A 17,238-nucleotide genomic window follows, 5' to 3' on the forward strand; every position below is an offset into this window, starting at 1 on the left:
TTTATTTTATTTATAGTATTTATAGTATTTATTTATTTCAAAATCTTAAGACATCTAGAAGTTGTTTTACGTTTTTTCAAATTTAAAATTATTTTAGAAAATTTTCCAGAACGTTAAAGATTCAACATTAATTTAAAACTCTAAAGGAGTTCGAATAATTTAAACTAAATGTGTACCAACAAAATTCGGCTATTCGTACCGAAATTTGGGTGAAAATACACAAAACCTAATTTAAAACAAAATGTCGATTTTTGCAGATTTTAAACGAAAAATTTATAAGATTTTTAATAATGATGCAAGACTCCAAAAGAATAAAAATATTTTCTTGATATTCATAGGAAAATTGAAAATAATTTTTCATTTAAAAAAATTAATTTAACAGCATATTTAAAAAGATTTCAAGAAATTTCCAGAATTGTCATAAAAATACCCTGAAAGATTTTTTTTTAATTTACAGGATTTTCTAAAAGTTGTAGGAAAAATTCTACTTATTAAAAAAAAAATGTTTAAAAGTGTGGAAAAAAATTTTCTTACACTTCGTTTAAATTACTTGATATAAGTTTAAATTTAAAATAAATTTTGAATCTTTTCAAAACTTCTAAATATCTTTTAAAAGTATTCAAATTTTGTCTACACATAATTTTAAATTAATTTAAAACAAAATGTAGATTTTTGCAGATTAAAAAAAAATTAGAAGCTTTTTAAGAATTCTGAAAAACCCCAAAAGAATAAAAATATTTTCTTAATATTCATAGGAAAATTGAAAATAATTTTTCTTTTTGAAAAATTATTTTAACAGAATATTTAAAAAGATTTGAAAAAATTTCCAAAATTGTCAAAAAAATACCCTGGAATATTTGAAGGACTTTATTTAAATTTGCAGGATTTTCTAAAAATTGTAGGAAAAATTATATCTATTAAAAACAAAATGTTTAAAAGTGCGGACAAAAATTTTCTTACACACAAAATGTAGATTTTTGCAGATTTTAATAAAAAATTTATAATAGTTTTAATATTTGTCAAAGGCTCCAAAAGAATAAAAATATTTTCTTAATATTCATAGGAAAATTTAAAATAATTTTTCATTAAAAAAATTAATTTAACAGAATATTTAAAAATATTTCAAGAAATTTCTAAAATTGTCAAAAAAATACCCTGAAAGATTTTAAAGATTTTTGTTTAATTTGCAGGATTTTCTAAACACTGTAGGAAAAATTCTACTTATTTAAAAAGAAATGTTTAATAGTACAGAAAAAAATTTTCTTACACTTTGCTTAAATTAATTTATATCAGTTTAAATTTTTAATTCATTTTGAATCTTTTCAAAACCTCTAAATATCTCTTAAAAGTATACAAATTTTGTCTACACATAATCTAAAATTAATTTAAAACAAAATGTAGATTTTTGCAGATTAAAAAAAAATTTAGAAGCTTTTTAAGAATTCTGAAAAACTCCAAAAGAATAAAAATATTTTCTTAATATTCATAGGAAAATTAAAAATAATTTTTCATTAAAAAAATTAATTTAATAAAATATTTAACAAGATTTTAAAGATTTTTTAATAATTTGCAGAATTTTCTAAAAATTGTAGGAAAAATTCTATTTATTTAAAAAAAGAATGTTTAATAGTGAAGAAAAAAATCTCTTACACTTCGTTTAAATTATTTGATATCAGTTTAAATTTTTAATTAATTTTGAATTTTTTTAAAACTTCTAAATATTTCTTAAAATTACTCAAATTTGGTCTACACATAATTTAAAATTAATTTAAAACAAAATGTAGATTTTTGCAGATTTATAAAAAAAATTAGAAGCTTTTAAATAATTTTAAAAAGCTCCAAAAGAATAAAAATACTTTCTGAATATTCATAGGAAAATTGAAAATAATTTTTCATTAAAAAAATTAATTTAACAGAATATTTAAAAAAAAAAAGATGTCAAAAAAATACCCTGAAAGATTTTAAAGATTTTTGTTTAATTTGCAGGATTTTCTAAACACTGTAGGAAAAATTCTACTTATTTAAAAAGAAATGTTTAATAGTACAGAAAAAAATGTTCTTACACTTTGCTTAAATTAATTTATATCAGTTTAAATTTTTAATTCATTTTGAATCTTTTAAAAATTTTGTCTCCAATTTTTTCTACAAACAATAAGAAATTAAGAAATTAAGAAATAAATATTAATTAATATTAAATAATTATTATTTTTCTTAATTAAAAAATTTTTAATTAAATAGGTTAAAAATTTAATAATTTAAACTGAAACAATATTTTGTATTTAATAAAAGCCTTTAATTACGAATATATTATTATTAAGTTATCAAATTAAAATTATTTAAATTAAAAATATACATACAAAAATAATTTGTAAAATTCCCGGTCTTATTTAATTTTTAAAGAGGACAAAAATACGCATCTTTTCCATCTGGTTTTTTTTTCAAATCCACCTAGTGGTTGAAAAATTACAGACGGTTTTTCGGGGACAAAAAAATGATTAAAAACATTGTTTGTTGTTTAATGTCAGAAACTTTTGCACTTTTTTAAATTTGAAAAATTGAACAATCTGAATAGATTGACTCTAAATCAACTAAAATAATTTAGGATAAAATCTAGTAGAAAACAGTTGACAACATTAAGTCCATTATAATTGTTTAATTTCAAGCGCTAGCAATTGAAAAATAATAAATTACAAATTTAAAAAATTGATAAATTAATAAATTAAAAATTAAATCAATTTAAAATTGAGGGTGGTCGCAAAACTTCATTTTAAAAATTCCCTGATTTTCCTCTTACATTTTTAATGTAGAATCTTTTATAAATAAAGTGCAATATTTTTAAATTAATTATTCTTAGGACTGTCACAGCCTAATTTAATTGCAAAAAGTGAATAATGACAGGGGAATTTAAGAAAAATTAGGAAAATTCGATAAAAATCACTTGAAACTCTAAAATATTTATCAAATCTTAAAAAACGTTTCAAAACTTTGAAATCTATTTTAATTATTAAAAGCTATCAACAATTTCTTATAATCTTTTAAGTAATCCAAAAATGTTTCAAGTCCTTCAAGATTCCTTGAATCTTTCTAAAGCTCTTAAAATTTTTTGCAAATAAAAAAATACCCTAAAATCTTTTAAATATTTTGAAACCCCTTCACATTACCGAAATGTATCCACTTTTTTTGGAATCTTTTAAAATGCTTTTAAATATTTCAAAACTTCTAAATTCCCTTTGAAATTTTTTCGAGCTCTTGAAAATTTCTTGTAATTTATAAAAAAAAACCCTAAGATATTTTCAATCCTTCGTAAATACTTCAAATTTTAAAGTCCAAAGAAAAATTGGTTAGAAAATTTTAAAGCACTATAAACATTTTCAATCCTTTAAAATTCCCTCAAATTATTAAAATCTATTAAAATATTTAAAATCCTTTAAAATCCCTTGAAATGTTTTACAACATTAAAAAATGTCTTGAAATTTATCAAAATACCCTAAAATTTTTTAAGTCTTTTAAAAACCCATCAAATTATTGGAACAAGAAGAACTCGATGAAGTTCATTGAAACTCAAGGTGCATAAAAAAAATCAAATCATTTGCAAAAAATTTCAAAATATGAAAAAATTTAATTGAAATTGAATAACTTTTAAATGATCTTAGAAAAATTCAGAGGTATATAAAAATTGAAAAAAATCCATTAAATTAAGTAGAATTTAGTAAATTTCGAAAAATTGAAGTAAATCAAAAAAATTCAAGGAAATTGTGAAAAATTTAAAAGAAATCAGGGTAAAATCTGAAATTTTGTTTGGAAATTTTTTATTTGAAAATCTTACTAATGTCTAGCCAAAAAGGTGACTAATAACTAAAAAACAATTCAAAATAATTTAAATTAATTAAAAAAATATAGGGAATTAAAACAAAAATTTGTTGAATTTAGTAGAATGGAATGAATTAAGAAGAATTAAAGTAAATTAGAAAAAATTCGAGGGAATTCCAAATAATTTAAAAGAATTCAAAACGACTAACCTAGAATATTTTACATCCCTTAAAATCTGTTGAAATCTCATTATTTAAAAAAAAAAGTTGTGATTAAAAAAAATCAATAGAAATAAATAATATTCAGTAAATTTAGAACAATTCAAGTCAATTGAAAAAATAAAATAAATTTGAAAAAGTTTGAAAGAATTCAGGACGAATTTAAAAATTGATTTTTAATCTCTTCAGATCTTTGAAACCTAAAATATTATAAAGCTTTTATGATATTTCCTGAAATCCAGGAAAATATATTAAAATACATTGAAAGCTTTAAAATCGCTTAAAATCATTGAAATCCTCAGAAATCTTATGAAATCTTGTGAAATATTTTTAAATACCTATGTCTTCCGAAATTCTAGAAAATTCTTTATCTTAAAATATTTCAAACGCTTTGAATCACCTTTAAATTAATGAAATTGATAAAAAAATTCCTTACAATCTTTTTAAATTCCCTAAAATATTTCAAATTAAAAGATCTTGAAAATGCATTAGACTTGAGAAGTTTTAAAAATGCCCTAAAATCATAAAAAATGCAAATTATTGAAATCTATTAAAATTTTCTCGGAATCTTTCGAAATACCCTGAAATATATCAAGAGACTTAGAATTTAAAAAATACACTAAAATATTTTAAATCTTTTAAAATCCCTCAAGACTTTTTAAATCTGTAGAAAATCCTCAAGAATTTCTAAAAATACCGTAAAATCACTGAAAATAATTTGAGAACTCTTCAAATTATTAAAATGCCCAAAAATTTTAAAATACTATAAAAAATTGCAATCCTTTAAATTCCTTCAAATTATTAAAATCCATGAAAATTTCTCGAATCCTTTAAAATCCTTTGAAACTTTTTAAAGCTCTTGAAAATTCCTTGAAATTTATAAAAATACACTAAAATATAGCAAATCCTTTGAAATTCCTTCGAATTGTTTAGATTTCAAAAAATTGAAATCTACCGAGAAATATGTTGGAAAATTTAAAAATATTATAAACATTTTAAATCCTTTAGAAATCCTCTAAATTATTGAAATTCCTTTAAATTATCGAAATACATTTAAAATTTAAAATCCTTAGAAATCTTTTGAAACTTTTTGAAGCTCTTAAAATTTGTTGGATTTTATAGAAATGACCTAAAACTTTTTGATACTTTTGAAAACACTTAAAATTAGTGGAAATTTACTAAAAAAAAATGGAATGCTTTAAAAAGTTTAAAATGCCTTTAAATTATAGAAATCTGTTAAAAAAATTTTGGAACCTTTAAAAATACCCGGAAATATTTAAAATCCTTTAAAATCCCTTAAAACTTTATAAAGCTGTTGAAAATTCCTGAAAATTTATAAAAATACACTAAAATATTATATTATTTTAATTTATTTTAAAATTTTGGAATATTTAAAAAAAAGACCTAAAATATTTCAAATACTTTAAAATCCCTTAAAAAATGTTTAATTCGTTGAAAATTGCTTGCAATTTATAAAAATACCCTAAAATATTTTAAACATTTTGAAACCCCTTTAAATTATTGAAATATATCAAAAAATTTCTATATATTCTTTTAAATTATACAAAAATATTTCAAGTCATTTTTAATTCTTTGAAACTTTTTAAATCTCTTGCAATTTTTTCGCAATTTATAAAAATACCCTAAAATTTATTAAGTCTTTTGAAAACCCTTCAAATTATTGGAATTTACTTAAAAAATGGAATCCTTTAAAAAACCCTTAAATATTTAAAACCCTTTAAATTATTGGAATCTTTAAAAATACCCAAAAATATTTCAAATCCTTAAAAATCCCTTACAACTTTTTAAATCTGTAGAAAATTCCTAAGAATTTATGAAAATACCCTAAAATCTTTGAAAATAATTTGAGAATGCTTTAAGTTATTGACATCAATTAAAAATTGCGTAGAATATTTTAAAATGTCCTAAGATAATCCAAATCATTTAAAATTTCTTGAAATTTTTTAAAGCTCTAGAAAATTCTTTGGAATTTAAAAAACACTCTAAAATATATTAAATCGTTCGAAAACCCTAAAAAAAATCGAAATTTATCGGAAAATTTAAAAATACCAATATACCATAAACATTTTCAATCCTTTAGAATTCCTTTAAATTAATGACATTTCTTGAAATTATTGAAATATATTTAAAAAATTCACTAAGATTTTTTCGGAAACTTCTGAAATACCCTAAAATATTTTAAATCCTTTAACATCCCTTGGTACTTTTTGAAGCTCTCGGAAATTTTTGGAATTTATAAAAATAACTGACAATCTTTTGAATCCTTTGAAAACCATTCAAATGATTGAAATTCATTGAAAACATTTGGAATATATTTAAATACCCTCAAATCATTTACAATCCTTTAAAACTTTTAAGAGCTGTTGAAAAATCCTTAGAATTTATAAAAAATACCCTAAAATCTTTTAAATAATTTGAAAACCCTTAAAATTATTGAAATTTATTAAAAATTTCTTATAATCTCCTAAATTATCCAACAATGTTTCAGGTCCTTTACAATTCCTTGAAACTTTTTAAGGCTCTAGAATTTTTTTGAAATTTATAAAAATACCCTAAAATCTTGTAAATCTTTTAAAAACCTTTCGCATTATAGAAATCTACAAAAAAATTAATTGAAGAAATTAAAAATACTATAAAATTTTCCAATTTTTTAAAATTCCTTTAAATTATTGAAACATATTACAAAAATCTCAAATCCTTAGAAATCTTTCGAAACTTTTTAAAGCTCTTAAGATTTTATGGAGTTTATAAAAATACCCTAAAACTTTTTGAGTCTTTTGAAAACAATTCAAATTATTGGAAATTACTAAAAAAAAGGAATGGTTTAAAATAACTTTAAGCTATAGAAATCTGTTTTAAAAATTTTGGAATCTATAAAAATATATGAAAATATTTCAAATTCTTTATATTCCCTTAAAAATTTTTAAAGCTGTTGAAAATTTCTTGGAATTTATAAAAATACACAAAAATATTTTTAATATTTCGAAACCCCTTCAAATTATTGAAATTGATTAGAAATTTCCTAGAATATTTTAAAATACCCTAAAATAATATCTTAAAAATTCCTTGAAATTTATTTTTAAAAAACCCTAAAATATTTTAAATCCTTCGAGAATCCTTGAAATTTTGAAATCTACAGAAAAATTGGTTAGCAAATTTTGAATCACTATAAAAACTTTCAATCCTTTAAAATTCCTTCAAATTATTAAAATCTATTTAAAAATTTCAAATCATTTGAAATCTCATGAAATTGTTTAAGACTCTTGAAAATGTTTTGCAATTTCTAAAAATATCCTAAAATTTTTCAAGTCTTTTGAAAACCCTTCAAATTATTGAAATTGTCAAACATTTTTTTTTAACTTTTAAAATACCCTTAAATATTTCAAATTCTTTGAAATCACTATACATTATTGAGAGCGAATAATATTTTTTGGAATCGCTTAAAACGCCCTACATTTTTTAAAATCATTTAACAAACCTTGATACTTTAAATTATCGAAATCTTTTTAAAAATTTTGGAATCTTAAAAATAACCTAAAATATATCAAATATATTTAAATTAAATTTTTTTTTAAAGTTCCTTTGGAATTTTGAAAAATACCCTAAAATATTTAAAACCTTTTGTAACCCCTTGAAATTATTGAAATTTATTAACACCTTTTTATAATCTTTTAAAATACCCAGAAATAGTTAAAATCCTTTAAAATCCCTCGTGACTTTGAATCTGTAAAAAATTCTTAAGAATTTATAAAAATACACAAAAATATTTTAAATCATTTGAGGATATTTCAAATTATAAAAATCTATCAAAAATTTATCTATTTTGTTGAAATTTTGTCTTGTTTTTTTTTTGTAAAATATTCAATTTTGGGGTTAAAAATTTATTTTTTAGTGATAATTCATCATTTTAAATTAAAATTAATTTATTAGCTTGAAAATTGAACTAATCCATTTTTTGTCGAAAGTTTATCTTTTTTTTATTACCTTTTATTACTTTTATTTTTTTTTATGACCTTCAATATTCTTGATTAAAAATTCATTTGTTTTGTTGAAAATCTAACTACTTTGTTGGAAATTCATCTACTTTGTTAAAAAATTTTCCTTTTTTTTAAATTAAAAAATTTTTTTTTTTAAATTTTGTTGAAGATTCACCATTTTCAATTGAAATAAATTTCTTAGCTTAAAATTTTGACTATTTTATTGAAAAAGATTTTTTGGTTGAAAATTATTATTTTTTTAATTGAAAACTTCTTCAATATTCCATTTTTTGTTGAAATTTTTTTCCCTATAGAAACGTAATCTTCCTGATTAAAAATTTATCTATTTTGTTGAAAATATAATTATTTTCTTCGAAATTCATCTATTTTGTTAAAAATTTGTCCTTTTTTTCTAAAAAATTCAACTGTTAGGTTAGAAATTCATTTTTTGATTAAAGATTCATTACTCATAAAAAAATACCCTAAAATCCTTGAAGTTGTTTCAAAACCCTTTAAATTATTCAAATTCAGTAACATTTTGTTGGAAACTTTTAAAATACCCTAAAATATTTAAAATCCTTTAAAATTCCTTCAAATTGTTTAGATCTATTAAAAAAATTTATAATTGGTTAAAATGCCAAAAAAATTTTAAATCCTTTAAAATCCCTCGACAGTTTTTAAAGCTCTCAGAAATTTTTTGAATTTATGAAGATACCTTAAAATCTTTTGAATCCTTTCAAAACCAATCAAATTATTAAATTTTATTTTAAAAATCTGGAATTCTTTAGAATACCCTCAAATATTTCAAAGGATTTAAAATCCCTTTAAACTTTGAAAAGCTGTTGAAAAATCCTCAGAATTTATAAAAATGCCCTAAAATCTTTTGAATAATTTGAAAATGCTTCAAAAATTTTTAAATCGATAAAAAAATTTATAGTATCATTTAAAATACCCTAAAATGTTTCAAAACCTTTAAATCTCTTCAAATTATCGAATACTATTAAAAATTTCTTTTAATCTTTTAGATTATCCGAAAATTTTTCAATTCCTTTAAAATCCCTTGACCTAATTTTTTTTAATCTATAGAAAATTCTTAAAAATTGATAAAAATACCCTAAAATCTTCGAAATTTTTTCAAATTATTGAGATCAAATAAAAATTGTTGGAATTGTTTAAAACACCTTACATTTTTTTAATCCTTAGCATCCCTTAATACTTTTTCAAGCTCTTGGAAATTTTTGGGGATTTATCAAAATACTTTAGAACCTTTTAAATCCGTTGAAAACCATTTAAATTATTGACATTTATTTTTCAAATTTGGAATCTTTAAAAATATTCTTAAATATTTAAAATCCTTGAAACCCCCTTTAAATTGTGAAAAATTGTTTAAAAAATTTGGAATCTTAAAAAATACACTAAAACATTTCAAATACTTTGAAATCCCTTGAAAAATGTTTAATTCGTTGAAAATTCCTTGGAATTTATAAAAATACCCTAAAATATTTAAAATCATTTGAGAACCTTTCAAATTATTAAAATCTAACAAAAATGTCCATTTTTTGCTCAAAAATCTATCCTTTTTGATAGAAATTTAATCTTCTTCGTTTAAAATTTATATATTTTGTTGAAAATTTGTCTTGCTTTTTTGTAAAATATTCCATTTTTGTGTTAAAAATTCATTTTTCGTTGAATATTCATCATTTTAAATTAAAATTAATTTATTAACTTGAAAACTTAACTATTTTATTGAAATTTTTTTTTTAGTTGAAAATTAATTATTTTTTTAAATTAAAAACTTCACTATTCCATTTTTTGTTGAAAATTTCTCTTTTTTGATAGAAACGTAATCCTCTTTATTTATAATTCATCTGTTTTGTTGAAAATGTAATTATTTTGATGGAAATTTATCTATTTTGTTAAAAATTTGTCCTTTTTTGTAAAAAATTCAACTGTTAAGTTCAAAATTCATTATTTATTCATTATTTATAAAAATACCCTAAAATCCTTCAAGCTGTTTAAAAAACCTTCAAATTTTTGAAATTCACAAATATTTTTTTGGAAACTTTTGAAATACCCTAAAATATTCAAAATCCTTTGAAAATCCTTCAAATTATTGAGATCTATTAAATTTTTTGGAATCGTTAAAAATGCCCTTAAGTGCTTTAAATCCTTTTGACATCCCTTGATGCTTTTTAAAGTTCTTGGAAATTTCTTGGAATTTACAAAAATACCCTAAAATATTTCAAATATATTAAAATCTCTTTAAACTTTTAAGAACTGTTGAAAATTCCTTAGGATTTAAAAAAATCTTTTAAATAATTTGAAAATCCTTCACAAATTTTTTAAACGGTTAAAAATTTCTTTTTAAATACCCTTAAATGTTTGAAAATTTGTAAAAGCTCTTAAAATTATCGAAACATATTAAAATCTTCTTGTAACCTTTTAAATTATCCACAAAATTCCTCGGAATTTAAAAATCCTTCAAATTTTTTTGTAATCTTTTAAAATAGCCTAAAATATTTCAAACCCTTTCAAATTTATTAAAATTTTTGTTGAAATATTTAAAATACCTCAAATTACCTCTGAATTTCCTTAAAAACTTGCAAAAGCTTTCGAAAATCCCTTGTTATTTATAGAAAACACCCTAAAAAATTTTAATCTTTTATAAGATTAAGATCGATCAAATATTTTTTGAATTTTTTTTAAATATCCTAAAATTTGTTTAATTCTTTAAATCCCTTGAAACTTTTTAAAGTTCTTGGAATTTCCTTGGAATTTATAAAAATGCCTTAAAATCTTTTAAATCCTTTGAAACTCCTTCAAACTATTTCAAATATATTTCAAAGAATTTGAAATATTTGAAAATACCCTAAAATATTTCAAATGCTTAAAAATTTTTTTTGTTCAAATCCCTAACTTTTTCCAATATTTCTAAACAAAAAAAATGCCCCTGACTTGCGGCCACCCTAAAAATTTACAATAATTTAAAATGATTCAGTCTAAAATTTCTTTTATAAGTCTTGAATATGGAATATTTTATAATCGAAAATCTTTCACACGTGACTGAAATAAAAAATAAAGCAAAAGTGGAATGAGTCATTTCCTGACTAGAAGTGTAAGAATTATTTTTGAATAACTACCTTCTTTTTCGTATTTTCAGTTTCATCGTAACTTTCTCCTCTAAATTGCGAATTGACTTTTGGCATGTCATTCAGTGAATAAGAAAGTGAAATTCTTGGATTTAACAATTCAGCATTCATCGTGCGAAAACGATCTTTTTTCTAAAAAATAGAGATTATTTTATTATAAAATTTTAGCGACAATATAGCCACAAAAATGTAAAACATTTTGCAACTAGGGTCGACAGGGATATGTGTGATACGAAATTACAAAGTTAGACTTTGATTACTGAAATTTCAAATATTTGAAAAGATTTTTGTCACAAATTTTCCAGATTGAGAAATCAAGTTTTTTCAGATCTCCTTTTTTTTACACCGAATAATAAAATAGCTATTTGCTATACAAAAAAAAATTAGCCATCTAATTTTTTTATTAGTCGATCATTTCTAAAAAAAGTAGACTCATAAATAAAATCTTAATTTTATACAAACATGAGTCTGTTTTTTGCTAGAAAATTGATCTTTTCGGTTAAAAAAATAGTTTTTAAACTGAAAATTAGATTTTGTATAGAAAAGTAATTTTTTTAAATTGAAAACTTAACTATTCCACTTTTTGTACAATTTTTATCATTTTTGATAAAAATGTTATCTTCTTGATTAAAAATTTATCTGTTTTGTTGAAAATCTAACTATTTTGTGGAAAGTTTGTATTTTTTGTAGAAAATTTAGCTGTTAGGTTAAAAATTCATTTTTTGGTTGTAGATTGATCATTTTAAATTAAAATTAAAAAACTTATTAGCTAAAAATTAAAAATATATGTATTTTTCAATATTAGCTAAAATTTATTAGTTTAAAAAGTTAACTATTTTATTGAAATTCTAAGTGTTTTGTTGGAAATTCATCTATTTTGTTGAAAATTTGTATTTTTTGTAAAAAAATCAACTGTTGGGTTAAAAACTCATTTTTTGGTTGAAAATTCATTATTTTAAATTAAAATTAATTTCTTATCTTAAAATTTTAACTATTTGATTGAAAATTTGTTTTTTCGTTATTGAAAATTAATTTTTGCGAACTGAAAATTTAACTATTCCATTTTTTGTTAAAAATTTATCTGTCTTGACAGAAACGTAATCTTCTTGATAAAAAATTCATCTGTTTTGTTGAAAATTTGTCTTTTTTTTTGTAAAAAATTCAACTGTTAGGTTAAAAATTCATTTTTTGGATGAAGATTCATTATTTTAAATTAAAATTAAATTCTTAGCTTAAAAATGTAACTATTTGATTGAAATTTGTTTTTGTTTTGAGTTGAAAATTAATGATTGTTAACTGAAAATTTAACTATTTCATTTTTTTTCGAAAATTTTAGTCTTTCTAATAGACATTTAATCTTCTTGGTTTAAAATTTATCTGTTTTGTTAAAAATTTGTCTTTATTTTTGTAAAATATTCGACTTTTGGGTTAAAAAGTTATCTTTTTGCTTGAAGATTCATTATTTTGGTTTAAAATTAATTTCTTTGTTTAAAAATTTAACTACTTTATTAAATTTTTTTTTTTTTTTTAGTTCAAACTTAAATTTTTTAAATTAAAAATATAACTATTCCATTTTTGCTTGAAAATGTATCCTTTTTGATAGAAATTTAATCTTCTTGGTTTAAAATTGATCTATTTTGTTGAAAATTTGTCTTCTTTTTTTGTAGAAAATTTGACTGTTAGGTTAAAAATTCATTTTTTGTTTGAAGATTCATTATTTTCAATTAAAATTAATTTCTTATCTTAAAATGTTAACTATTTGATTGAAAATTGTTATTTTTTTAGTTGACAATTTTTTTTTAATTGAAAACTTCACTATTACATTTTTTGTTGAAAATTTATCCTTTTTGATAGACATTCAATCTTTTTGGTTTAAAATTTACCCGTTTTATTGAAAAATTAAATATTTTGTCGAAAACTCATCTATTTTGTTGAAAATTTGTCTTTTTTTGTGTAAAATATTCAACTTTTGGGTTAAAACTTTATTTTTGATTAAATATTCATGATTTTAAATTTAAATTAATATCTTAGCTTAAAAGTTTAACTATTTTATTGCAAATTGTTTTTTTTTAGTTGAAACTTAATGTTTATTAACTAAAAATTGAACGATTTTATTTTTTGTCGAAAGTTTATCCTTTCTCATAGACATTTAATCTTCTCGATTAAAAATTTATCTATTTTGTTGAAAAATTAACTATTTTGTGGAAAACTCATCTATTATGCTGAAAATTTGTCTTCCTTTTTTTTTGTAAAATATTCAACTTTTGGGTTAAAAATTCATTTTTGGTTGTAGATTCATCATTTTAAATTAAAATTGTAACATTTATTAGTTTAAAAATTTAACTGCTGGATTCAAAATGTTTTTTTCTTAGTTGAAAATTAAGATTTGTTAACTAAAAATTTAACTGTTTCATTTTTTGCCAAAAATTTATCCTTTTTGATAGACATTTAATTTTTTTGATTAAAAATTGATATGTTTTGTTGAAAATCTAACTATTTTGTTGAAAATTCCTTTATTTAGTTAAAAATGTGTCTTTTTTGTAAACAATTCAACTGCTAAGTTAAAAATTCATTTTTTGGTTGAACGTTCATCATTTTAAATTTAAATTAATTATTTAGCTTAAAAATTGAACCATTTGATTGAAAATTGTTTTTTAATTGAACATTAATATTTTTTAACTGAAAATTTAACCATTCTATTTTTTGTCAAAAATTTATCATTTTATTATTGATCATTTCTTGGTTTACAATTGATCTTTTTTGTTGAAAAATTAAATATTTTGTTGAAAATTGGTCTTTTTTGTGTAAAATATTCAACTTTTGGGTTAAGAATTCATCTTTCTGGTTGACGATTCATTATTTTAGTTTAAAATTAATTTCGTCATTCAAAATTGAACTATTAAAAAGAAATTTCTTTTTTAACAAAATTTCATTATTCCATTTTTTGTTGAAATTTAATCTTTTTTATAAAAATTTAATCTTCTTAATTAAAAATTCATCGGTTTTGTTGAAAAATTAATTATTTGGTTGGAAATTCATCTATTTTGTTAGAAATTTGTCTTTTGTTTTTTTGTGAAGAAATTCAACTATTTGGTTAAAAATTCCTTTTTTAAATTCTCTGATTATTCGTTGACAAATTTTTTATTTCGAATTTTCGAATTTATTTATATATTTTCAACAAGAAAAATATAAATTTTTAACAAAATACTTGAATTTTCAACAAAAAAATTTAATTTTTAATCAAATAATTAAATTTTCAACTCGAAAAGATGAATTGTCATAAAAACTTGCAATAGTTGTTATTTAAAAATATGAATTTTTATAGTAAAAATGAATTCTTAACAAAGTTGTATACAAAAATTTTTGAAATAAAATAGATGAATCCTCAAGCAAAGAAGATTAATTTTCCACCAAACTGTTGTATTCTTTATTCAAGAAAGATTAAATTTCTACCAAAACAGACGAATTTTACAATCAACAAATCAAATTAAACAAAACAATTTGAATTTTCAACAACAACCAGTTAAATTTTAATAAAAAATTGTGACATTTCAACAAAATTGTAGAATATTCAACAAAATAGTTAAATTTTCATCCAAAAAAGGTTTTAGTTGACTTTTCAACGCCAAAATATAAATGTTGAACAACAATTCAATTTTCTACGAAATAGTTGAATTATCAACAAAATAGTTGAAATGATACCAAAAGAAGATTTTAGTTTGACTTTTCAACATAAAAATCTGATTTTTAACAAGAAGTAAATTTTCTACGAAGATGCTTGAATTTTCTGTAAAAAAATACTAATTTTCAACAAAACAGTTGAATTTTAAACCAAAAAGTATGACTTTTCACAACATTTTTTGAATTTTCAACCAAATGATTACAATTTCATTCAATAAAGGTACATTTTTTATTAAAGCAGATGAATTTTTTATATTGAAAAGACAAATTTTCAAATAAAAAAATTGAATTTTTAACCATAAAAGATTACTTTTAACAAAATTCTTAAATGTTCAACCAAATGATCACATTTTTATTCAAGAAAGGTGAAATTCCCACTGAAAGAGATGAATCTTTAAATAAAAAAGACAAATTTTGTGAAAAAAGTATTAACTTTCTTTTAAAAGAAGATTTTAGTTTGATTTAAAACATGATTTTTTAACAAGACGTAAATTTTCTAGAAAGATACTTGAATTTTCAACCTGAAAAGACGAATTTTCAGCAAAACGGTTAAATTTTTTAACTAAAAAGTATGAATTCACAAAATTGTTGAATTTTCAACCAAAAGATTACATTTTCCTCCAATAAAGATACATATTTTATTAAAATATATGAGTGTTTAAATTAAAACGACAAATTTTCAACAACAAAAAAATTGAATTTATATCCAAACTAGATTTTAGTTGGAATTTTCAACATAAAAATCTGAGTTTTAAACAAGAAGTAAATTTTCTACGAAGATGCTTGAATTTTCATCCAAAAAATATAAATTTTCAACAAAACAGTTGAATTTTTAACCAAAAAGGATTACTTTTAACAAACCTCTTAAATTTCCAACCAAATGATTACATTTTTATTCAAAAAAGATGAAATTTTTACTGAAACACATGTATTTTTTAATCAAAAAGACCAATTTTGTGAGAAAAAATTGAAGTTCCTTTAAAAAAAGATTTTAGTTTGACTTAAAATACGAGTTTTAAACAAGCAGTAAATTTTCTTTTCAACTTAAAAACACAATTTTTCAACAAAACATTTGAATTGTTAACCAAAAATTACGCCTATTCAACAAAATTGTAGAAAACGCCAATTTAAAAAAATTTGAAATGCCATCCAAATAGATTTTATTTTGACTTTTCAATATGAAAAACAGATTTTAACAAGAAGTAAATTTTGTAGGAAAATACTTGAATTTTCAACCTGAAAAATGGGAATTTTTAACAGAATGTTTGAATTATCATGAAAATAATTACATTTTCATCCAAAAAAGATAAAAATTACCACTATAAAAGATGAATTTTTATATCAAGTAGACAAATTTTCAATAACAAAAATTTGAATTTTTATTCAAACAAGATATTAGTTCAACTTTTCAACATAAAAATATGAATTTAAAACCAAAATTCAATTTTCCACTATGATTCTTGTATTTTCAACCAAAAAGACAAATATTTAAATAAAAGTTGAATTTTTTATTAGAAGGGTTGCCTTTTCGAAAAAATTGTTGAATTTTCAACCAAATGATTATATTTTCATCCAAGAAAGATAGAATATCTACTGAAATAGATGAATTTTCTACGAAAAAAATTTTTACGAAAAATTTTCTACGAAAAGACTGAATTTTCAAAAAAGCAGTTGAATTTTCAACCAAAACAAAAAAATACTTTTTAATACAATATTAATAATTTTGGTGATAATTCAAACGTCCTGTTAAAAATTCCCATTTTTCAGGTTGAAAATTCAAGTATTTTCCTACAAAATTTATTTCTTGTTAAAATCTGATTTTCATATTGATAAGTTAAACTAAAATCTGTTTGGATAGCATTTTAATTATTTTTTTACATTGGCGTTTTGATTTAAAAATTCATCTGTTTTAATAAAAAAAATTATCTTTCTTGGATAAAAAGGTAATTATTTGGTTGAATATTCTACAATTTTGTTGAATAGGCGTAATTTTTGGTTAACAATTCAAATGTTTTGTTGAAAAATTGAATTTTTAAGTTGAAAAGAAAATATACGGCTTGTTTAAAACTCGTATTTTAAGTCAAACTAAAATCTTTTTTTAAAGGAACTTCAATTTTTTCTCACAAGATTGGTCTTTTTGATTTAAAAATGCATGCGTTTCAGTGAAAATTTCATCTTTCGTGAATAAGAATGTAATCATTTGGTTGGAAATTTAAGAGTTTTGTTAAAAGTAATCCTTTTTGGTTAAAAATTCAACTGTTTTGTTGAAAATTTATATTGTTTGGATGAAAGTTCAAGCATCTTCTTAGAAAATTTAGTTCTTGTTTAAAACTCTGATTTTTATGTTGAAAATTCCAACTAAAATCTTTTTTGGATAAAAAT

At 20.4% G+C, this 17,238-nt stretch overlaps 1 protein-coding gene across 1 annotated transcript in view; it reads right to left on the bottom strand.

Moving 5' to 3' along the window:
- Nucleotides 1–17,238, bottom strand: part of LOC117167512 (zinc finger protein 708-like) — a 25,636-nt gene that overhangs the window by 3,171 nt on the left and 5,227 nt on the right. Inside the window, exon 2 of the mRNA XM_033352511.1 lies at nucleotides 11,167–11,307. Within this exon, the coding sequence (XP_033208402.1) occupies nucleotides 11,167–11,286 (120 nt within the window). The 5' untranslated portion in view covers nucleotides 11,287–11,307. The remainder of the gene's footprint in view (nucleotides 1–11,166; nucleotides 11,308–17,238) is intronic.

Source organism: Belonocnema kinseyi, chromosome 2 (assembly GCF_010883055.1).
Source record: "Belonocnema kinseyi isolate 2016_QV_RU_SX_M_011 chromosome 2, B_treatae_v1, whole genome shotgun sequence".
NCBI classification, from domain to species: Eukaryota; Metazoa; Arthropoda; class Insecta; order Hymenoptera; family Cynipidae; genus Belonocnema; species Belonocnema kinseyi.